We start from the raw sequence: 25,044 nt of genomic DNA, 5'->3' as shown, positions 1-25,044 counted from the left end.
GGATCAAGCCCCGCATCAAGCTCCCTGCTCTGCGGGAGCCTGCTTCTCTCTCTTCCTCTGCCTGCTTGTGCTATGTCTCTCTCTCTGTCAAATGGATAAAATCTTTTAAAAAATAAAATAAAAACTCTTTTAAAAATTAGATATTTGGAAAACTTGTATCTACATTCTGAAAGAATTAATAGTAATTTGAGTCCTGGAGTAGTAGTCCAAGAAATCTAGATTGAAGATGAAAGAATTGAGTGTTGATTCCATCTATTCCTAGCTAAAGCATTGTTATAAATCCTCAGTGGGCCTCACTTTCTGCATTTTTAAAATGAGAATCTTTATCCAAACCACTGGCTCTCAAACTCGGATCCTCTAAGCAACCATGGACTGTTTTTAATAAAAACTTAATAGGTGTACCTGATAATGGCAGGCTGCCAGAAATACTAAAATTATTTTATTCTAACTGGAATCAGACTGATTCAGTGGTTTCTCATGCTATCATAAGCTGTTTGGCATTTAAGAAAAGCAAAAACAGGGGCGCCTAGATGGCTCAGTGGGTTAAAGCCTCTGCCTTCGGCTCAGGTCATGATCCCAGGGTCCTGGGATCAAGCCCCGCATTGCATCGGGCTCTCTGCTCTGCGGGGAGCCTGCTTCCTCCTCTCTCTCTCTCTCTCTCTCTCTGCCTGCCTCTCTGCCTACTTGTGATCTCTGTCTGTCAAATAAATAAATAAAATCTTAAAAAAAAAGAAAAGGAAAAACATAAAAAGGGGGGAACATGATTATTTACATAGAGATAGATGAAAATTATTCCTACCTTGGAACTAGGGAAGGAGAACAATGGAGGGAGTGGTACCTTTCATATTAAAAAATTTAGGAACTAGAGCTCATTCAAACTCAGAATGTTTTGTTTTTCTGGGCATGATTGTTTAATCAAAGCTCCTCAATCAGTTTCCCAAACCTGGGAAGCTTTAAAAAACAGTTTTTGTCATTTGATCTGGGTTGAGGCCTGGGTATGATAGTTTGTTTGTTTTTTTTTTTTTAACTCTCTAGGTAATTCTCATGTGAGCCAGGGTGGAGGAAGATGGATCTATATTTTCAAATAAATTGAGAATCCTACATAACACTTATATTTTTCAAAGAAAATTCCCTTTTCTTCTCTTTACCAGGACTCTTTGGGGCAGTCTAGAAGATAATTATTATTCCTTTATATGTCAGTGTGTTATAGCTTAAGGGCACAGGGTTTTTTGTTTTGTTTTGTTTTGTTTTGTTTTTAAGTAGGCTCCATACCCACAGGGCTTAAACTCAGGACCCTGAGATCAAGATCTAAGCTGAGATCAAGAGTCAGGTGGACACCTGGGTTGCCTGAGTGACTCAGTCAGTTAAGCTTCCGGCTCTTGGTTTTGGCTCTGGTCATGATCTCCCTACCCAGTGTGGAACCTACTTAGGAAAAAAAAAAAAAAAAAAAAAAAAAAAAAAAAAAAGAAGAGTTGGATGCTTAACTGATGGCACCACCCAGGTGCCCCAAGGGCACAGGATTTATAATCACGGCAACCTCGGTTCTAATTCCAGCTTCATAACAAGATGGGTTGTATTGGGAACCTTACTTAACTATACTGAACTTTAGTTTACCTATTTATAAGGTGGGAGATAGTATTAGGCCTATTAGTACTGTTGTGATAACTATCTGATATGATACATGGACTAAAAGAGTCAACTACATTTTAAATAGACAATAATTGGCAGTTATTATTTGGGTTGGAAAGGCGAAAACTTGAATCTCAGAAGTGACTGGCCCAAGGTTCCAAAGTTAAATAAATAAATCCCATTCTATTGCCTCTCGTACCTCACTGTTGTATTTGGTATCTTTCTGAACTATTTTATGATATAAAAAATTCCCAATTAGAAAATTATTTTAATAACTTATTTGTTGACTAATATGTCTGCTCTATGAAATGATGGTACTTAATTGGCCAGAGTTATTACCTTGGAAAAGGTTTAAAGTATTAATTTTAGGGGTGCCTGGGTGGTTCAGTTGGTTAAGCAACTGCTTTCGGCTCGGTCATGATCCTGGAGTCTCAGGATGGAGTCCTTCATTGGTCTCCCTGCTCAGCAGGGAGTCTGCTTCTCCTTCTGACCCTCCCCCCTCCCATTCTCTCTCTCTCATTCTGTCTCTCTCAAGTAAATAAAATCTTTAGAAAAAAATAAATATTAACTTTATTTGGAGGAACTTCTGTGAAAGAACTATTTGGAGAATTGCTAGTGAATTTTTTCATTTGTAAGTGCAAATATTTGGAGAAAATACTTACCTTGCAGAAGATTATGCTTGGTTACAGTTAAGTCATAAAGTCATCATTGAGTCATAGCCGTTTTATATAATACATGTTAAGGCTCGAATGCAGAAATCTGCCTGTAGTGCTCAAATTCTAGGAGTGGAATGGTTTGGTTCAGTTAAATATCTGCCTCTGTAACTTCTTACTAAGCTCATGTAAACAGAAAACTTAATAACAAAGTAAAATTCTTAAAACCTGATTTTTTTTTCAACTTGTAAGCACAAAACATTCAAGCAAGACTCTTATATTCCTATTATAAAGGTACTCTGTATAGGGGTGGTAGTTAGAAAGGAAACAGAAGACAATACATACTGTACTTTGATTTTGTTTTTTACAGGTGGTTAGTGTGGTATATAGAATATATCAATCAGAATTACATTTTGTACACAGATATGAGCTCTTCTTTTTTCACTGAACTTCATATTGGAAACATTTTTCTTTGTTTTTGGTTACTTTTCAAAAGCATGATGTTGCATTATAGCCTATCATTTATTTAACCATTCCTCCATTGTTGGACATACAGGTCGTTATTTTTTGTTATAAATAATGCTCATTAAATATTTTTACTTCCTTAGTATAAATTCATGTAAGTGGAATATTTGGGTCAAAGGATATGAATTTTTTAAAGCCCTTGATAGATATTGCCAAAATTTTCTTGCAGAAAAGTTGTACCAAAACATGTCTACTTTGCCAATAATATTGTCATTATTTTGTAATTTTAATTTTTAATTTCAAACTAATTTCAGATTTATAGAAAAATTGCAGAAGTAATCCAGAGAGTTCCCATATAACCCTTACCCACTAAATGCTAACTTAAACAGAGTAATAATTATCTTAGTGTTTTATAGCTTATTAGTAATTGAATTATTAAGGTGTTTATAGTATTGTCATACATTTAATTTACCTTTCTACAAGCTTATGAAACAAAGTAATTATAACTTTTTACAGGATTTTACAAAGAATTCATCACAAGTTGAATCAGATGATTCTTCAGAGTTACTATTTGACTTGACCCAGGATACAATTCCACTGTCCCAAGAGGGATCAACAATTTATATCGAAGGTTTGGCTTAGCACTTTTTTTGAATATACTAAAAAGAAACTTGATGAATATAGATGTGGAATGAATTTCTGTTTTGAAACCCATACCTTCATATTAAGTCTTTCATATACCATAAAATAGAAGCTAACACTCCCTGAATGCATTTCTTGTGTGATTTCTTTTTTATAAATTTGTATTTAATAATAGAATATTGTATTTCTTTCTATTAAGTTAGCTAACATGTATTTTTTTAGCTCATTCTCACTTGGAACCAGCCATGGGCTGAAAAATCTTAATATAATTTCTGTGAGTCCAGGAAGTCTCCTAATGACCTAATACTATCATATAAAAAAAAGTATTAATCATTTAGAAGGCCATTAGTATGAGAAAAAGTACATGGTTATAGTTGATTTTTTTTAATAGGCTGGTGTCTTTCTTTCCAAATAAATGATGTCGATATGGAGAGTTAAATATGATTATAGAGTATTATTATAAAAAGAGGGAATTTAAAAAAAGAGAGGGAGTATTACAAAAATGGTGATTTGTGCACAGTAAGTACTTAGTAAATACACATTGAAGGAATAATGTGAGTTTTCAATTGAAGAACTACAGTTCTTTGTATACAATAACAAAGTTCTTCATTAACTCGCAATAAATTAGTATACCATGAAAGAATTTTATTTAGTTGAAAAATTCCCCATAATGAAAGCAATTGCTGTTTGTATATGAGTAAATTTGTTATATTTCAATAATTGGACAGAGGTACATAAGGCTTTTTAATGTTTAAATTGTTTACTAACAAATTTATATACATTTACCAAATCAAAGTAGAAAAAAATTATAGTAATATGTTTGCCAAAAATATTTTTCCCATTTTGATAACATGTGGTCTGTTAATCACCTAATTGTCATTTATCTAATTAGTAAAATAGCCAAGAGCCCGAATAAATGAGGTAAAATAGTTGTCTGAAATCTGATTTTATAATATACATGGGTCTTTATTCAGAGAAAAAGTCTGAATTCTTAAAGATTCTAGGGGGTAAAGACAGTGATGCCTCCTCTCTCTGTAAGTTGTATTGCAGGAAGTAGAACTTTGCCTTGATGGGAAATAGCGTTATAGTCAACTAGGAAGGTGTGGGTTTGAGCCTGTATCCTAAAGATTTTTGTGGCCTTTATCGAGTCACTCTTTACACTTCAATTTTCTCATTTTATTGAAATACAGACTTTTATCTTTCTCAGATAATACATTCATTCTCCAGACCTGAAGTCACCATTTGGAGATACAGTTTTAATTCTTGCTCTACTTACCTCAGGCCTTTTTTGAGGCTCAAATGAGATAAGCGAGAAATGAAAAATGCCTTAAACCTTTAAAGGACTTGACAATAAACAGTTCTTAGAATGATAATTATGAATGATAATATGTATTATGTGTTCAGAAGCATGATTAATAGGCTCCTGTCAAAGATGATGATAGAAGGTTCTTGGAGAAGTTTGGATTGGAACTTGATTTTGAGGAATGAGAATAGGATTTTTATTGGCACTGTTGAAGATAGTGAACAGCACAAGCCAGAGGCAATAGAAATAAACAAGTTAAAGGATTAGAATTTAAAACTATTGAGCTTAGAGTGATTTTATTTAACTTGGAGATTTACTCATACTTAAAAAAAATTATATACAAAACAGTCTATTTTATGATACAGCCTGCTAGAGAACTAGTTGCCAAAATACCAGCACTTACTGGTTGTTTAAGTAACCTAAGCATCTGAGAAAAATGTTAGTGATGATACAGATCACAGTCCCAAGTGCCTGTAGTATAGCTGTCAGTAACCATGTGCTAGAAGATGGAAAAAAATCATTTCTGTTAACTCAAAGAATGACCCACAAATTTGGTAGAGGAGTCCACTAATGCAGTGCTCTCCTTTTCTATGTATTTCTCTATTCTACGGCTTCTCCTATTAATGTACAGTTGGGAGCATTGAAATATGATGTGCAGTTTTGGAATCTTTATCACGAAGTACAATTTTATGTTATTTTCAAAAGGACTTGTGCTGTGTCTGGTTTTAGCCTAAATAACCCCACTTGTTTTGCAAATGCCCTGAATTACATGATACCTTAGCCTTTAAGGTGATGGTTTTCAAACTCAGAACTATCTTTAGTAATGAAATCTCTTCAAACAAAATTTTATGTAAAAATCTAATTTTTTAAAAAAGGTAAAAGGAGAGTTTTTCTATCTGACATGCTTAGTAAATTCCCTAAGGCAAAACCATTAGCCTCAGGGGAATATAGTTTGAATACCATTATACTAACTTAAGACTTTTCATATGAACGAGCAAGGTATTATTCAAGATTAGTTGTTTGTACTTGGTTCATAGGAAATAAACGGATAATTTAAACCCATCAGATTGTTAGTAAGTGGAAAAAGAACCAACTCAGAGTTTTCCATTAGACATCTTAGTTTTTTAAGTATCTTAAAGGGTTTCTCTGAATTTTTAGAACAAAAGTTGTTTTGTTTCCAAGCCTAAATGTATTTAAGCATCTAAAGGTAAATTCATTTGTGGGAACTGAGCTTGGAACATTCTCTGTGTTTTCATTTTTTTTTCTTCTTTTGCTTCAGATTCTTTTGGTCTGACTTCTTTTATACCTATTTATATATTATTTCAAAGTATTTTTAGAATTTTCTTGTATAAAATGTTTATTCCGTGAGTTGTTAAAATATATGTAGTTCATAATAGCTGTTTGTACAATTTTTCTACCTATTGATCATATAAATTTTTCTTTTGTGATCATACAAATTTTGATCATTCTTTGTCATTTATATGATATAATTCAATTATATTATCTTTAATTTAGCTTCAAGGTGTTTTTACTTAAATTCAAATATAAAGCCATTTTAGTAGCATTTGTAGGCAGTGGTCTATACTAAAGTATTTACAAATATTTTTCCCACTATTATTTTAGGTATAGATGAAACTCTGCCTATATTAAAACGTTCTTCTGCTTCTAAAGTAAACAGTGTTACTCCAAAAAAGCCAAAGACCAGCGAAAGTGTTTCTGATATAAGTCCTTGTGCTTCATTGTCTCTAAGTAACTCTCCTCCAGTGACATCTTCCCATGTTATGATATCAAAAGGTAAATATGAATCTGGCATATAAAATAGAAATTATATTATTTATACATAAATTTTAGAAATTGCGATGAATTTTTAAACTTTTTTACTGGTTGTTTAATGTTTAAAAAAGAATTTGAGTCCTGAAAATTTTTAATCTATTTTAGGTACAAATACCTCATCAGCTCACTATAAAACTGGAACACCTTTTTTAAGATCCTGTCCAAAGTGCAATGTAAAGTTTAATCTTCTGGATCCTTTGAAATATCACATGAAGGTAAAACTTTTTCAAAATTTGTCTTTTAGGGACTCTGAGTGGCTAAGTCAGTTAAGCATCTGCCTTCAGCTCAGGTCATGATCCCAGGGTCCTGGGATCAAGTCCCACATCTGGCTCCTTGCTCAGCAAGGAGCCTGTTTCTCCTTCTTCCTGCTGCTCTCACTGTTTGTGCGCTTTCTCTCTCTCTCTCTCTTCCTCTCTCTCAGACAAAAAATAAAATCTTTTAAAAAAAGTTTAAAAAATTTTTGATTTTTAAAAATATTGACAACTCTCTGAAAACATTAAGGATTGATATGCGGTAAATGCCAGTTTGTCCGGGTATTTAGATAAGAAATCTTCTCATTGGTATTTCTATATAACCTAAGCAAAAATTTATATTCATGATGATTATCTTTTTTTTTTAAAGATTTTATTTATTTATTTGACAGACAGAGATCACAAGTAGGCAGAGAGGCAGGCAGAGAGAGAGGTGGATGTAGGCTCCCTGTGGAGCAGAGAGCCTGATGCGGGGCTCGATCCCAGGACCCTGAGATCATGACCTGAGCTGAAGGCAGAGGCTTAACCCACTGAGCCACCCAGGCGCCCCCATGATGATTATCTTTATACAAGATTTTAAAATCTTTCCCAATCATGAAATCTTAAAAAAATAGGCTTATATGTACTATAGTAGTATATGCATATTGTATTTTGGGGGGGGGTATTAGAGAACACCAAGTAATGTTTGATAATTTTATTAGATGTGATAGTGGCTTTATCAACCATAAAATTATTGGTAAAAGTATCTGTTTTCTGGAGCTGGATGCTGAAGTAAGGTGAAAGTGACAACGTGTGGGAGTTGCTTTACAGCTAAGGATGCTAGATCAAAGCTTTAGTTGTTGCTTTGTCTAAGAGAAGTGACTGTCGTTGAATTGATTTCTGAGGCTTGAGAGAATACATTAAACACAATATGTTGTACTTTAAGAAATGGAATAAATAGACCTACCTCCAAGCTCTTTAAAGTATTATATCTAGAAGACTTTGTAGAAAGTCTGGTGTTTCTCTTAGTGACAGCCGTAAGAGTATTTGTGGGTGTTGGAGTTTTCCCAGATAAATCATTTCTTTCTTGGATCTTAACATTTCTTTCTCTTCATTTCTGACATTTTGCCACTTGTAGAGCAGATGTCAATGGCAAATCTCATTTGTAAAATCATTTGCCCCAACCAGCAAAAACGGTTCAGGGGTAGGGGAATCCTCTCCCTCTCTGGGGCAGCCGGTAATTACATTGCTCTATTCAATCCCAAATGATTCCCAGATAAGTGAGTCCTGTGCATCACAGCCACCAGGTTGTGCAGGGGCTGCAGCCTTTGTCCTATAGGGTCCCCAGGCCGCTGGCACTCACCCGTGGCACTTGAATCTCTATGCATATTGTACAGCACCTGGGTGGGTCAGTCAAGTATCTAACTTGATCTCCACTCAGGTCTTGATCTGATCTCACCGTGGTGAGTTCAAGCCCTGCATTGGGCTCCACACGGGATGTGGAACCTACTTTAAAAAAAAAAAGAATCTATGCATATTGTATTTTTAAAATTAATTTATTTTTTTTAATTTTTTATTTCTTTTCAGAGTAACTGTATTCATTGTTTTTTGCACCACACCCAGTGTTCCATGCAATCCGTGCCCTCTCTAATACCCACCACCTAGTTCCCCCAACCTCCCATCCCCACCCCTTCAAAACCCTCAGATTGTTTTTCAGAGTCCATAGTCTCTTTTAACTTTTAATGAAAATAATATATTTTTCAGTATATTTTATTGACTAGGTAATGCCATTCTTCAAACCTCTTATAAAGCAGGCATTTTGTTTGGTGCTTAATCTTTCCTGTAACTTAAAAATTCCTTTTTTTAACATGATTTTTTGTCTGGTGACATATGCATGTCACATTACTCAAAATCTCAGTCTTGCATTTTAATGTTCAACACTTGGACATAAACTCATAATGGTAGAGCATTTCACAAGAAGTGATAGTGTTAACTCAATCCAGAATGTAGTTTGTATAGTTGTTATAAATTCTAGCTTTATGTTGGCATAGGAAGCTCTTGAAATTCGGTTTTGGGTAATTTTTGAAGTACTAATGAAGTATGAGGTCTAAGTATTATTCCGCTTAAAATATTTTGGTAGATATTGCAGTGTTCTCTTTGTCTGTGGAAAGATAATCTGTATTCTTCTTGCATGCCCAAATATAAATGGCAAGAAGGGAGAAAGGAGGCAAGAAAAAAGGCAGTGCAGATTATATTCAAGAAAGAGGGGATGAGAAGACTGCAAAGCAAAGAAGCAACTTAGGAAAAGTTAATTGCTTGCTATTTCAAAGATTGGCAGATTTTTCATTGAAATTCAGCATTTTACAAAAAATGTAGAAAGAATTGTAAAATTCCAAACACAATTTCTTTATTCTTGGGCAAAACTGTGTTTGATCTATCACTTTTTCTACTTCCCTGAGTGTGATTCCTGTGAACTGGACTTTGGGTTTTGGTTTTATATAAAAATTAACTTTCGCCAGTGTTTCCAATCTTCCTATCTTTGTGATATTATATACAGATACTTGATGTTTTTTATCTTTTTAAATTTTTTATATGTTATATATAATATATAATATATTAATATAATATAATATAAGATATTTTATATGTTATAAACATACATGATTTTTCATTAACAGATTTAACTCTTTATTAATGAAGGTCGAGAATCAGACACCACTTTTAAATTGTTGAAGGGTACAGAAAATTGAACAAGTCACCAGTAAAATAATCACTGTTTACAAAGTGAACACTTCCATTACAAGACTACAGCTCCAGAAATAGAACACTCGAATGTACAAGAAAGAGTCACTTCCCCAAATTGTCCTTGATTGTGACTTCTAGTTTTGCCTAGTCTTTAGCTTTAAATATGTCCACTTTTTCTTGTTTCTTCAACATCATGCCTGTGAAATTTATCCATTCTGTTGCATGTAACAGTGTTCCTTCATTAATATACTTACTACAGTATTTTTTATATTTATAAAAATAGTGTAGCAATGATCCTTCATTAATATACTCACTACAGTATTCTATTTATAAATATAAAAAATAGAGTTATCTGTTTTATTATTTTTTAAAAATTTTATGTTATTTTTTCAGTGTTCCAAGAGTCATTGTTTATACACCACACCCAATGCTCCATGCAATATGTGTCCTTAATACCCACCACTAGGCTCACCCATCTCCCCAGGCCCCTTCCCTCCAAAACCCTCAGTTTGTTTCTCAGAGTCCACAGTATCTCAAGCTTCGCCTACCCCTCTGATTTCCCCCAATTCACTTTTCCTTTCCTTCTCCTAATGTCCTCCATGCTATTCCTTATGCTCCACAAGTAAGTGAAACCATATGATAATTGACCTTTTAAAATTAACATATAATGTATTATTTGTTTCAGGGGTACAGGTCTGTGATTCATCAGTTTTACGCAATTCACAGCACTCACCATAGCACATACCCTCCCCAGTGTCCATCATGTTTTGCATCATAGATGGAAAGAGAAAAGGCTGAGTAGTTTAGTTACCTTTAGTTTATTTAATTTGAAGGGTAATGAAGTCATGTGATTCAAAAAGTATAAGAAGGTGGGTGTTCATCATTCTTTACCATAAAGGAAATGCAAATTAAAACTACAATAAAATATCACCTAACACGTGTCAGAATGGCTAAAATCAACAGTACAAGAAACAAAAGGTGTTGGCAAGGATGTGTAGAAAAAGGAACCCTCATGCAAGTGTTGGTGGGAATGTGAACTGATGCAGGAAACAGAATGGAGGTTCCTCAAAAAGTTAAAAATAGAACTACCCTACCACCAGAATTGCACTATTGGGTATTTACCCAAAGAATACAGAAACACTAATTCAGAGAGATACCTTGCACCCCCATATTCATAGCAGCATTATTTACAATAGCCAAGATATGGGAGCAGCCCAGGTATTCATTGATGAATGAATAAAGATGTGGAATATATACACAATGGAATATGAATCAGCCATAGAAAGTGAAATCTTGCCATTTACAGTGACTTGGATGGAGCTAGAGAGTATGCCAAGAGAAATGTCAGTCAGAGAAAGACAAATACCATGTGATTTCACTTATATGTGGAATTTAAGAAACAAACTTGAGCAAAGGAAAAAAGAGGAAGAGAGAGACAAACCAAGAAGCAGACTTATAGAGAACAAACTAATGGTTACCAAAGGGGGCAGAAATAGCTGAAATAGGTGATTAAGGACTGCACTTGTGATGAGTACCAGATGTTGTGTGGAGTGTTGAATCACTATATTGTACACCTGAAACTAATATAACACTGTATGTTAACTAACTTGAATGAAAGTAAAAACTTTAAAAAAAGAAGAAAAAAGAAGGTACACAGTGAAGAATTCCACTTCATCTATTTGCGTAGTTCCCAGTAGGACTTGCAAAGGAAATCATTTTTTACTAATTTGTTTTATATCCTCTTTGACTTAATTTCTGAATGTATAAGCACACATGAGTGTTCTTATTTTCCATTTTATACACAAATCATAGCACATTATATATACTTCTATACCTGAAAAAAGTAGCAAACATACTCTAAAATGTAGCTTTTATTTCTTGTAGCATTGTTTGTCATTAAAAAAATAAGTGAGACTTGTACATTTTAGCTTATGCTTTGTTTTTAAAGGTTTTGCATTTATTTGTCAGAAAGGAAGAGAGTTTGCACACAAACAGGAGAGCAACACGCAGAGGGAGAAGCAGGCTTCCAGCTGAGGAAGGAGACCAATGTGGGACTAAGTCCCAGGAACCTGGGATCATGACCTGAGCCAAAGGCAAAGGCCCAACCACCTGAACCATCCAGGCATTCCACTTATGCATTTTTATATATCAGTTAAATTTACATAATAGTACAGTAAGGATTTCCATTTTGAAAAAAATGTGAATTTTAGTTTATCTGTGAATGATCTTTTGCTATTATTATAGGTAAGGAGATCAATATACCACAAAGATAATCTTTTCTTCCAAAGGAAGAATTTTTAGTGTTAGTTAAACATTCTATTGATCTAAGACACTGTACTAAGCTTTAAGGTATTATTTCATTTAATCCTTAGAAAATTCTTTAGGCTGGATCTTTTTCTCATTGTTTTATAGCCAATTAATTGGCATAGCTAAAATTGAAACCTCAGTCTCTGATGGCAAAGCCCAGGTCCTTTTCTCTCCATTTTGAAAATTGTATGGGCTGCTTTCTTGAATGTTACATAGAAACTTGAAAATAAGGGATCTGATTTCTTTTTGGAGTATGGAATTGATAGTTATCAATCAGATCTAACACACTACTATGTTAAGAGGTTCCTGTGTCTTCATTTATGTTCATCTGTTTGTTCTGTCATTATTTGAGAAGGTCTCAAAGTCTCAAATTACCACTATTTTCTTTGATACCTTCCAATTCTGTTTTATGGCCATTACTATTTAGGATATAGATGGATATATCTCTTTTAACTTCATTGTAAATGTATCCTTTAGCATTTTTATTACATGTTCCCTTTTTGGCCTGGATTCTATTTTGTTTGACATAGTTTCACAACCCTTGTTTTCTCATTCTTACCATTTGCTGTTATATTCTTTGTTTAACTTTTTATTTTCAAGCCTTCCAAATCACTTTGTTTTGGGTATATTTCCTAATTTCACAGAGTCATTTTTTCTTTTGTGATCCTGTGTGAAATTTCTTTTTTCAGTAGCTGAGTTAAACCCACCCATCTGTATTCATTGATAGGATAGATTTAATTGATCTGATAGGTTTGATTGGTCTTGATTCTGTCACAATTTTTTGTTCTTTATTTTTCTAGGTTTTTCACTTTGTGGTTGCTTTGTGAGTATGTAGTTTGGGTTTTTAGAAAAGTTTATATTTTTAGGGGCGCCTGGGTGGCTCAGTGGGTTAAAGCCTCTGCCTTTGGCTCAGGTCATGATCCCAGAGTACTGGGATCGAGCCCCGCATTGGGCTCTCTGCTCAGCAGGGAGCCTGCTTCCTCTCTCTCTCTCTCTGCCTGCCTCTCTGCCTACTTGTGATCTCTGTCTGTCAAATAAATAAATAAAATCTTTTAAAAAAAAGAAAAGTTTATATTTTTGCTCTCTAGCTATTCTTAAAGAATTCTTCTAGTGAAATTCCACAACTGAAAATTGTATATAATAAATGAACTAGTTTTATCTCATTGAGAATTAAAAGTTTATATATTAAAGTATCCATATTAGGGTCAGTTTATATGAGGTCTTGATTTTATTCATGAGGTTGATTTCCCCTTCACATATTTCAGCATTCTAGATAGAATGTGTTGAGGTTTTTTAATTATAACTTACACTTCTCTTTTTGTGTCCCATACATTTTCCACTACCTTGAGTCTGGGGAATGGCAGGTTACCTGTGCTCAGAGTCAAGTTCCAGCCAGGCTTTAACAAAATACTACTGTATTATTTGATAATTTAACATGTACATAATGGCATATAAAACTACCTTTCCGGGACCCCTGAGTGGCTTAGTCAGTTAAGTGTCTTCTTTTGGCTCAGGTCATGATCCTAGGCTCCAGGGATCGGGCTGTGCATTGGACTCCTTGCTCAGTGGGAAGCCTGTTTCTCCCTGTCCCTCTGCCTGTAGCTCCCCCTGCTTGTGCTTTCTCTCTGTGTGTCAAAAAAATAAATGAAAATCTTGGGGCGCCTGGGTGGCTCAGTGGGTTAAAGCCTCTGCCTTCGGCTCAGGTCATGATCCCAGGGTTCTGGGATCGAGCCCCGCATCGGACTCTCTGCTCAGCAGGGAGCCTGCTTCCTCCTCTCTCTCTCTCTCTGCCTGCTTCTCTGCCTACTTGTGATCTCTGTCTGTCAAATAAATAAAATCTTAAAAAATAAATAAATAAATGAAAATCTTTTAAAAACATAAAATAAATAAAATAAAATACCTTTCCTTTTAAGCTGTATCTTGACATATGAAGTGAATGGTTTGGGGCCAAGGATCAAATTATTAAAATATTTACATCTGAAAATTGAAATTACAAGGAAAATGGTGTTAGGTATATAGCCATCCCTGGCCTCAGGTTTTTAATTTGTTTTTGAAGTTATTTCATTATTAAGGTAAGAAATGTTTGAATTTTTGATTGTTTGAATTTTTTAGACTTTATAAAGAAAGAAGCCAACATTTTGGTGACTGTCTCTCCAGATATATTGCCAAGCATAGTTTTACATAAGCTGGCCCTAGTTATAAACACAGAATCATTTTTTTGGTATCTAATTTTTTGAAGAGACCTAAGTAAACCTTATGTATATATTTTTTTTCTCTTTCAGCGTTGTTGTCCAGACATGGTAAATAAATTTTTGGAAATGATTAAAGCAGAACTTGCTATTAGTGAAAATAAAAAAAACGGTGCAGAGAAAGGAAAATTGATCATGTTAGTTAGTGACTTTTACTATGGAAGACATGAAGGAGCTATTGATGATGAACAGAAGACTTACACAACCTTTAAATGCTTCAGTTGCTTGAAAGTTCTTAAAAATAATATTAGGTATGTAAATATTTATTTCTCTGTCTGAAAATTGGAATGCTACTGATATAAATATCATATCTTTATTTTCCTGTGCTATCCTAGATAAGCAATTTAACACTTTCTACTAGGAATAAAAGCAGATTATTGTGTCAAAGCTTTTGTCTTTTATTGTATTTTAGGAGTTTGACACTTGGATCCCCTTCATTGTATTTCTTTAATACAACTTCAGGGCAAAATTTATTTTAACTTAGAGAAAATCACTTGTCTATATTTATCATCGAACTCATAATTTTCAATGAGGTATTTTTATTATTAAGCTTCTTTTGAATCTGCTTTGCCTGTCACAGGAAGAACTACTTTATCCAGTTTGACCTCTTCCATATTAGTCTTATTTAATGTTCTAGTTTTTTAATTCGTATTATCATCTTTATCACATTAACCTTGCAGAGAAAGTGACACTTTTGATGATCTTTAGAGAAGTGCCAGTTTATGAAACATGTCTGCTTTGAGTTTATAATTTAACACATTTTAAAAGTAGAGATTTAATTTTCAGTTTTGAAGATTTTGAAGATTTATATGTGTATGCTTTAAATTTTAGGAACTTACACTTTGCAGTCTTTGAGGAATATGGCATATTACGTATCTACAATCCTAAGTAAGATAGCAACCAAAACAAAACAAGATATACTGATTGGTATTTTTCATTGGTTATGTAGTCTGACATTGTCTTTTCAACATTTTATTATAAAAATTTTCAAATATTCCTCAAAGTTGAAAAAATTTTACAGTAAACACCTGTATAATTACCACCTTGATTCTACCATTAACACTTTACCTCAGGTGTACCACACACCTGTTCACCAATAGACTCTATCTGATTTATTTTACATTTCGGAGTAAATTACAGACACCAGTATACTTCCCTTAGACGAGATAGTCATATGTATGTATATTGTACCACACACATGTACACACATGTATGTGTAAACTTTTAAAGATATTTACCATTGATAACTATCCTTTGTAACTAGCATTCTTAGGTAACCTATAGGTCATTTCTAAGCCTAGCATTTATTTTGTTGTCTGATGAATTCTTGAGTCCAAGATAAAGTACATAGAAAACCCCTGAAATGCATTGTAATATAAACCTAAAACAATTATGAATGTTACATTTGTGGTAGTGCCTTAGAGTTTTCAAAGACCTTTCACATATATTTATATGAGTTTTCATACTTCTTTACCTCCTTTTATCAAGCCCTAATAGCCATTAGTTGCTAATGGCCCAGTAGCTTAAGAGAAAAGAATTGTGCTTTGATATGTAACACTGAAAGAGTGTTAGGATAGAACTCTGTGACCTGCGTCCATATCTTTACCTTTTTACAGTAAAATATATCAGAAAAGAAAATTAATAAATTCAGTAAAATACATAGAAAAGTGGGTCTCTGTTTCAGTTCCTTATTATATTTAAATGTTATATGATATTCGAAGTTCTTTCAGCAATAGCGTTTTGTTTTTTCCTGTAAGATTAGTCCATTTACTATTTAACATGAAGTTTCCCTTTTTTTTGTTTTCATTCCAAAGGACTGGTTACACATTATCAGAATATCTAGAAATTTTAAGCTAACCATATTTTATAACATTTAGAAATTTTGTAGCATTTTTGACATATTTTTAGTAAATAAAACCTGAACAGTAGACTCTGGGTAACCAAAGAGGTTAATGTGTGTTAAATAATATTTTACCTTAATGGTAAAATCTGGGATGACAAATTGATGGTTTTTAGAGGATGATAGAAGCTGATAGTTCAAGATTTCTACTCTCTGCCCTGTCAAGATATTGTAGGATTATTTTTTCCTGCATTAAGTGTCACTAAAACCAGTTAGGGCTATTTTATTCTGAGAATAGTTTTGTGAGGGGGTTGCTTTTTCCCACATCTCCATCTGCTGGTTTAAGAAACATGCACTGCCGATGGGGGCAGTGTAATAATTGAGAGATAGCTAGTTAGTTAACAGATCACTTTATACAGATAGATTTTATTAAAGTTATGAGCTGGGACGCCTGAGTGGCTCAGTTGGTTAAGCGGCTGCCTTCGGCTCGGGTCATGATCCCAGCGTCCTGGGATCGAGTTCCACATCGGGCTCCTTGCTCAGCAGAAAGCCTGCTTCTCCCTCTGCCTGCCACTCTGTCTGCCTGTGCTCACTCTCTCTGACAAAAAAAAAGTTATGAGCTGAAAGGTTAATGGTTTATGACCTTTATATGTAAATATTTAGCCAAAACTAGGACTTTTTTAAAAAACGGATTTTAATAGAGATGATGTTAAAATTAAAGGGGGTGGTTACCTGGCTGGTTCAGTTGGCAGAGCATGTGATTCTTCCTCTGAGGGTCATGAGTTCAAGCCTCACATTGGGCATGGAGCCTACTTAAAAAAATTAAAGGAGAAAAAAATATTTCAGAGTGTACCATGAGCAGGAGATGTAAAAAGGTAAATGTTAAAGCCTGTGTATTACGATTGCTACCTAGGTTGATGACACTATCACTTCAAGATTATATCCTTTTGGGACTCATAATGAATAACTGTTAATATTTGACTCAGTATTAAAATTGTTACTTTGAATAACTTTACTTTGAAATTTAGTAAAAAGTTTTAATAAGCGCTCTGAAATAGATCTGCCTTTTTATATTTTACTCTCTGCCACTGAAGGTCACAATTCCTTCTTATAAGAAACCTATTAGGGGGACGCCTGGGTGGATCAGTGGGTTAAGCCTCTGCCTTCAACTCAGGTCATGATCTCAGGGTCCTGGAATCAAGCCCTGCATCGGACTCTCTGCTCGTCAGGGAGCCTGCTTCCTCCTCTCTGCCTGCCTCTCTGCCTACTTGTGATCTCTGTCTCTCTGTCAAATAAATAAATAAATAAAACCTTTAAAAAAAAAGAAACCTATTAGGGAATCTGATAGTGGAATGTAGAGCTAAAAAGTGGACTGTGCTTCAGAGGGCATGGTCTGTGAAAAATGAAGTGTTTGTGCTCACAGTAAACCAGCACTATTAAATAAAACAAAAAGGTTCTTGTAATCAAGAAAAATTCTCATAATTAAAGGTATTAAAATTGCTACTACTTGCATTTAGAAACCAAAACACAAATAAAAATATTAATTTGTCATTAGGCAGCTGACAACCTATTGTATATCTTTGAAAGATTTCTCTCGGGACTGTGTAGGTGTTTTCGGTGATAGGATTTTCTTTCTGTAGGGATTTTATTTTCAAATGTAAATAGTACTTCATGTATGGAAAAGAAGCCTGTTGTCCTTTACAAATTTTTTTAAGGTTTTATTTATTTATTTATTTATTTATTTATTTATTTATTTGTTTGTTTATTTGAGAGAGACAGAGATAGCGAGACAGACAGACAGAGAGAAGGAGCGAGGAGAAGAGGGGGAAGCAGACTTCCCTCTGAGCAGGGAGCCCGACTCAAGACTTAATCCCAGGACCCTGGGATCATGACCTGAGCTAAAAGCAGATACTTAACCGAATGAGCCACCCAGGAGCCCCTTTTTACAAAATTTTTAAAATCTGAAGTAATGAAGAGTTCTATCAAATTAGTGGTATTTCATATGAACTGTATAAATGGATTGTTTTAAAACAAAGATGCAAAGAAAGATGTTTACTGAGCCACTTAATGAAAGTGATTATTGGGACACCTGGATGGTTCAGTCGGTTAAGAGTCTGCCTTCAGCTCAGGCCATGATCCCTGGGTCCTGGGATCGAGTGCCGCATCGATCTTGCTCTGCCTGCCCCTCCCCCTACTTCTGCTCGCTCGCTCTCTCTGACTGACAAACAGATAAATGTGATTATTTCAAGTGCACACTTTTTAGAGGACTCTAAGGCTTTGGAGATATTATTTTGAGTACTACAACTGCATTTTTACCATTTAGGTTTAAATCTTTATTTGAGAGGTTTTTTCCCTTGATTATAAATCTGAATATTTGTACCTGTTGACATCACTTACAGGTTTATGAACCACATGAAGCACCATTTGGAACTTGAGAAGCAGAACAGTGAGAGCTGGGAAAACCACACTACCTGCCAGCACTGTTACCGTCAGTATCCCACACCATTCCAGCTGCAGTGTCACATTGAGAGTACACACACTCCCCATGAGTTTTCTAGTAAGTCACAATTTTATTGAAGTCTTGAACAGTAATTTTTTTTGGTCATCTAAACTATGAGGAATTCTTAAGAATTCTGATTAGAAACCTAAAAATGAGAAATGGACTTTGGATTTGAGGGCACAGTTTAAAAACAAGTTTTCACTTATATAAACTTTTCAATAGAGTTGCTTTTTAAAACTGAAGTCCCTCTTGTACATAGAAACTTCCTTTGCATAACTCATGCATTCATTATATATAAGGGGCTAAGTTAGGGTTCTCTGGTTTGCAAGTATGAAATCGTTAATCTTGATTTATACTCTCATAAGAAAAGTAACCACAATGATAATTAAAAATCACCGAGTCTGGGGTTAGCTAGGATTTAAATTCCAGTTCTGCATCTTAATATAGCTGTGAGATTTCAGGCAAGTTACTTAATCTTTCTGTGCCTCAGGTTCCTTATCTGAAAAATGGGGGTAAAATAGCAGTATTTTGTCAATGATGGCATGAGAGGTAAGCTAATATAAGTAGAGTCCGTGGAACAACGTTACAGAGTTAACAACTATGGAACTGTCGGAGCCATCACCACTGTTACTATTACTACTTATTGCTATTGTTGTGGATGTACAAAATGAATCTTTTATTTATTATACGTCTGTAAAATGGTAATGTTTTTTTTCCTACTTTCAGCTATTTGCAAAATCTGTGAATTATCATTTGAAACAGAGCATGCTCTTTTGCAACATATGAAGGATACTCATAAACCCGGTGAAATGCCATATATTTGCCAGGTACACATACATTTTATCATGTACTCAGGTGCTTGTTTTAGTTTCATGTGCTACAAAATAGTATTATTCTATTGATCTTTTTAATAACTGTTAGAATAAAATGAATTACTAAAACCTTCAATAGTGGAAACTCCCTTGATATAACTCATATATGTGTTGGTGGTTTTGGACTTGGACTAGAGGCTATGGTTTACTGACCCTGTACTAGACAAACAAAACACTCTGCTGGAGAAGACAAATATGTGGATTTTCTTACCATGTACCGAAGAACATAGACATGGCAGAGAAATAGGAAATGCTGTTAGTTATGGGGAACTTAGCTAAATGCTTTGGAACTTGTATTTTTCCAGAATTTGAAGTGGTCCCCAATTAGATAGCAAGATAAGAAAAATTGCCTCTTGCCATAGCCTGGATGCTGTCTAAAATCAAAAGAATATTCTATATTATGTAGCAGGAAAATCTTTCTCGGACAAGAGATGTCAGAGTTTGAAAATTCAAGCAAGTTAGGGGGGATAATAGACCTGAAAAGAAGGAAATCTGGTTATATTTAGGAATATATCTCTAAACTTCAAAAGATAACTTTTCTGTTTCAAGGATTATACTTATTATTTTCAGTGCTAGAATTCTTGGTTGTATAGGCAACAGAGCTGAATTAGTAGTGCATGATATTCTTCTTAAACGAATGACTTGTCATTGCTACTTTGATGTAATTGTGTTTCAGTTATGAACTTTGAAGTTAAACTAAACCCTCTTTGTATTTCTAGGTGTGCCAGTTTAGATCATCAACATTTTCTGATGTAGAAAGTCATTTTAGAGCATCTCATGAAAACACTAAGAACTTGCTATGTCCATTTTGCCTCAAAGTTAGTAGAATGGCAACTCCCTACATGAATCATTACATGAAGCATCAGGTGAGATTTAGCAGTTATTTGCTCATTTTGTCTTAGTAAAAAGGTAGATATATTAAACTTTGAGCATTGGTTAGATTTGTTCTAAAAGGAAAGTTAAGTGGTTCCAGATGACACAATTAATTTGCAATTTATGCTGAATGACTTGTGAAACTTCCACTTCTTTTCTTTGTCTGCCTCCCAGTGGTGATGAGGCTCTTGACTAGTGAAGTTTCAGAAGCTTAGGCAGAAATAGGAACCCTGGAGTGGAAGGGAAGAGGAAAGATGGGTGAAATATTTAAGTTGACTATTTCAGGGGTCTAAGAGTGGTGAAAATGGGAATGATTTTGAAGGTAGTTAATCAAGAGCAAGAAAGAGGAGGTGTTGGAACTAGGGATCAAGACTGAGGACTCATTCTTTTTTTCTCCTCTTCAAACTTCATTTCCACTTTATAGCTCACTTTTCATTATGAAAAGACATGTGGTTGTTATTAGCAACCCAGAATGGTCTTTTGTAGCAGCGAGTGACAAAGAAAACAGCAAATATGTGAACTATGCCAAAGAGCTATATTTAGGTTTTAACTTGTTTCTGGATGATTTTTGCCAGTTCTGCTATGTAATTTCTGGAATACCAGTGTTAGTGCTTGCCCCTTTCTCTTGAATTCTCATTTTATCCTTGCTGGGTCTTTTCCTGACACAATTAGACCATCCTTTAGTTAGGCTGAAAACTTTGATGAAACAGTAAGCCTATTCTTGAGTGTTTGAAAGAGCAGCGGTACCTTTGCCAAAATTAGAAGTCAGTGAGTTTACTAAATGTGATTATGTAATCAAGTTTTGTCTCCTCACTGATCAGCTCATTACATTTTCTTATTATTGATTGCATTGTCATGGCCAATTTACTCAGCATTGGTGCTAACATGGTTTTCAGTTCTAGTCATTAGATGATCATGAAATCAACTTGTTAATTGAAAAAAATTTACAAAATTAGAATATCCAAGTACGTTCAGAATCACCTATGTTATGACTGGGATGGTTCCAACATGGTGGCATGACATCTCACCCTTAAGAACCTCCGGTAAAATCTTTCTATTCTGGAGTTTCCCCAACAGTTTTCCATCAGATGTTAATAGATGTCCCATTCTAAAATTGCTCCTGGGAAAAGAAATTCAGTAAATGGCTAGATTTATAAAATTAACAGTTTTTTTTTTAATTTTAAGATTAGAGCTTTTAAAATGCTGGAAAACCTCATAAATCTCCAAGGAAGAGATATTGTATAGACTGTCCCCAGTACTTATTTAACCATTTATTTGCACAATACCTATTAACATTTCTTGAGAAATAGTTTGGAAAATGCTGATCTTGGTTCTCTATTCCATCTTTTGACCTTTGATTTTGAAAGGAAGAATGAGATATAAAACAGCTCTAACTACTTCCTTATGAAGCTTTTAACATAGTGCTTTCTGCCGTGCTTTCCTAAGCTCCAGAGTGAGGTATAGATGTAACAGAGTAATAGTATCCTTAGAAAGGTAAGAAAGAGATGGGTGGACCTGGTATGGGGACTGTGTCTCTTAAAAGTGGTTTACCTGATCTGTAGTCACTCTTCATACCCTGAATTGTATGTCTTCACTTGCCAGGTGTATAAGAAAGAGTTAACCCAGCAGGTGTGAGTTGTTCAAATCCTGTACATTTTCAGAAGGGTCTACTTGCATACTTCCATAATTGGCCCTTGGCTAACTCCTGGAAACTGAGCCTTTGTTATTAATTGATGAGTGTTTTTCATGTCTGGAACCTAGCCAAATTTTACCAGCTTTTCTAGATCATTTGTACAAAAAGTATGATTATGGTGAACACCTTCTTTTCCTCTGGGAGACTGAAGATTTGGTGACTAAACCTTGTAAAAAAAAACAAAAACAAAAAAAAAAAACTCTGGCCTCTTAGACTCAGGAGAGCTTTCCTGGTAAAAAGCACTTCATACATGTTGCTGCAGTTAGTTGTTGGGGGATTGATTGAGTCATGTCCTGGGCAGCTCCATTGGGAGAGGGTGCTTGGAGACTGGTGCTAGTATCCTCCAGACTCCACCTGATGCCCTTTAATCCTGCTCTGTATCCTTTCACTATAATAAATCGTATTTATGAGTTTAACAACTTCTAAGTCCTATAAGTTCTGGGAGTAGTCTTGAGGACTACTGGCACAACATTGGTGCCCAGTTTTTGTGAGTTTGGAGTACCTAAGAGGTAGGCAGTCAGCAGTCAACAGAGGAAAGACTATTTTTTTTTAAAGATTTATTTATTTGACAGAGAGATCACAAGTAGGCAGAGAGGCAGACAGTGGGAGAGGGGGAAAGCAGGCTCCCTGCTGAGCAGAGAGCCTGATGTGGGGCTCGATCCTAGGACCCTGAGATCATGACCTGAACCAAAGGCAGAGGCTTAACCCACTGAGCCACCCTGGTGCCCTGAGGTAAGACTCTATTAATCAGAAGGATCATCAAGCATTTTTCAAAGCACTTGCAGTTTACATAGTTGTTCACAGAAGACTCAAAAACCGTATAACTGAGCAAGATTATACTTGTAATTGAGGTAATGTAAGTGTGATTTTAGATATTAGGAATTATTGAATATATGGCTCATTTTATTCTTTTTAAAGACTTTAGTTGTAACCTTTTCCTAAAAGGAATATATTATCATGTCTGAAGTGATTTTAGAGCTAAAATACAGTTCGCACAACTTTTAAGAAAGGATGAGGGACCTTAGATATGTCAAGTATTCTTACTAGATCTTTAAAAAAATCAAAAGTAAATATATACAAATCATGTGCGGTATGACAGTCACAGTGTTTTTACTTCCATTATTTTGTTTAGTCCTCTCAACCACCCTATAAAACAGGTATGTGATCATTTTCATTTCATCAATGAGGAAACAAAGATTTAGAGAGAATAAGTTACTTGCCCAATGTCATATTCTCTAATAAAGGGCAAAGCCAAAAATAGACTTAAAGCCCAAGGTTTTATTAGAGTCATATCCCTTGCTGAAGCTAGGTCTCAAAGCAGATGTTACAGATAGTCAGAATTAGCCTTCAAAATTCTTCAGATCACCCAAACAATACAGTGTGTTTGTCAGGATGTTCAAGTGAAACAAGTTATTCTTTATCCTTGGAACAGATCACCAATTTTTTGGTTGAATGTTGTATTATTTAAAGATGTACTGTATTATCCTCCTTACCACATCTCAAGCATACATGCATTAAGATACGCAAGACTTGAGTCCAACTAAGGGAATAGTAGCTTAATGTCTCCCATCCCAGGGTGCTGGGTAAATGCTCATTCAATGAAATGGCAGACATTTTCAACTAGTTAAATTGTGCCTGCTTCTCTTGTGCACGTTCTGTCAGTCTCTTGCTGTCTGCCTCACTATTTATTTAACAAATATTTATTGAGTGCTTAATATATGCCAGGGACTGTTTCACAGAAGTGAGCAAAGCAAAGTTTGTGCTCTCTGGAATTTGCATTGTACTGAAAAAAGTATGTGTATTATGTCTGAATGTTTATGTATGCCAGCTGGTGATAAGTACCATGGGATGAAAACATGTGAGGGCTGTGAGTGCCACGACTTAGGAGGTGAAGGAGCCATTTCTGTTTTTTATATGGGCAAAGAGAGCCTCTCCAGAGAAAATAAGGGGTTAGCTATGTGGGTATCCGGGAGAGAACATTCCAAGGAGAGGGAACAGTAAGTAGGCAGTGAGGTGAGCATATATCTAGATGTTCAAGGAGCAGCAAGAAGGCCAGTGTGGCCAGAGCATGACAAACAAGTGGGAGGAAGAGTAGTAGGAAAGAAGATCATACCAGTAGAGAGCAGAGCAGATGGTGTAGGATCTTGTGAGCCAGAGTTAGGATTTTGGTGTGGTATGGAAAGCCATTGGTGGCTTTAAGCATGTGAGAGATGACTCTGGAAACTATGGAGAGAATACACTGTTAGGAGGAAAGAGTGGAAACAAGAAGGCAGGAGGCTATTGTTAGAGTCCAGGTGAGTGGCTTGGACTGATACTGTGGCTGAACAGGTGATCGTGAAGGTAGAGCTGACAGATTTTATTAATGGGTTGGTGGATGTGGGGTGTGAAAGACAAGAGTTAAGAGTAACCGAGTTCTTTTGTCCTGAGCCACTACCAAGAATGGTGTTCCCATCCATTATTGAGATATTGGGAAGACTAGACAAGGAACAGATTTTTTTTTCAGGGTGAATAGGGGAAAATTTAGAGTTCAGTTTTGTCCATGTTGACTTGAAATACCTATTAGATATCAAGTAGTGATATGGAGTAGGCAATTGGATGGATACTATTTAAAATCGTGAAACTAGATGAGGTATAGGTACCAGCAGAGAAAAGACTTCCAGGAACTGTACTCTGGGGAATTTTCTTTCTGTCCTGTTATCTTGCCGTCTGTTTCTTGACTGAGATCTTTTTCCCTTTCTCCTCTCTTTTAAGCATGTATTAGGTGAATAATCTGTTTACATTGCCTGTATCTATGATATGATCTAATGTACCATACTTTAAAATTGTCTTAAAAATGAACCTAAAACAGTAATATACAAACATATTTCCATATTGCTTTGAAATTTTTTAAAAAGATTTTATTTATTTATTTGACAGAGCATGCACAAGAAGGGGGAGCGGCAGGCAGAGGGAGAAGGGGAAGCAGGCTTCCTGCCGAGCAGGGAGCCCGATTTGGGACTTGATCCCAGGACCCTGGGATCATGAGCTGAGCCGTAGGCAGATGCTTAACTGACTGAGCCACCCAGGCGCCCCTGCTTTGAAATTTTTAAAGAAATTTTATTTATCAAATGCCTGCTGTGCTCCAGTAATTGCTAGCTACTTTCATTTATTTTAACTCATTTGCTTCTCCTAAATGACTATTTTGTGCTTAACATAGAAATAGTGACAGGC

The 25,044-nt window shown here is 35.1% G+C and overlaps 1 protein-coding gene across 1 annotated transcript in view; it reads left to right on the top strand.

Moving 5' to 3' along the window:
• The window catches only part of LOC111157300 (zinc finger protein 280C), a 66,892-nt gene that overhangs the window by 22,674 nt on the left and 19,174 nt on the right, over window positions 1–25,044 (top strand). The window contains exons 7-13 of the mRNA XM_022518607.1: window positions 3,264–3,378; window positions 6,316–6,486; window positions 6,631–6,740; window positions 14,090–14,307; window positions 18,296–18,453; window positions 19,123–19,223; window positions 19,988–20,134. Of these exons, the coding sequence (XP_022374315.1) occupies window positions 3,264–3,378; window positions 6,316–6,486; window positions 6,631–6,740; window positions 14,090–14,307; window positions 18,296–18,453; window positions 19,123–19,223; window positions 19,988–20,134 (1,020 nt within the window). The remainder of the gene's footprint in view (window positions 1–3,263; window positions 3,379–6,315; window positions 6,487–6,630; window positions 6,741–14,089; window positions 14,308–18,295; window positions 18,454–19,122; window positions 19,224–19,987; window positions 20,135–25,044) is intronic.

This window comes from Enhydra lutris, unplaced genomic scaffold (genome assembly GCF_002288905.1).
Source record: "Enhydra lutris kenyoni isolate GAN:26980312 unplaced genomic scaffold, ASM228890v2 scaffoldscaffold53, whole genome shotgun sequence".
NCBI lineage: Eukaryota > Metazoa > Chordata > Mammalia > Carnivora > Mustelidae > Enhydra > Enhydra lutris.
Note: the sequence above shows the minus strand (reverse complement) of the source record. Positions and strands in the feature narration are given on the sequence as shown.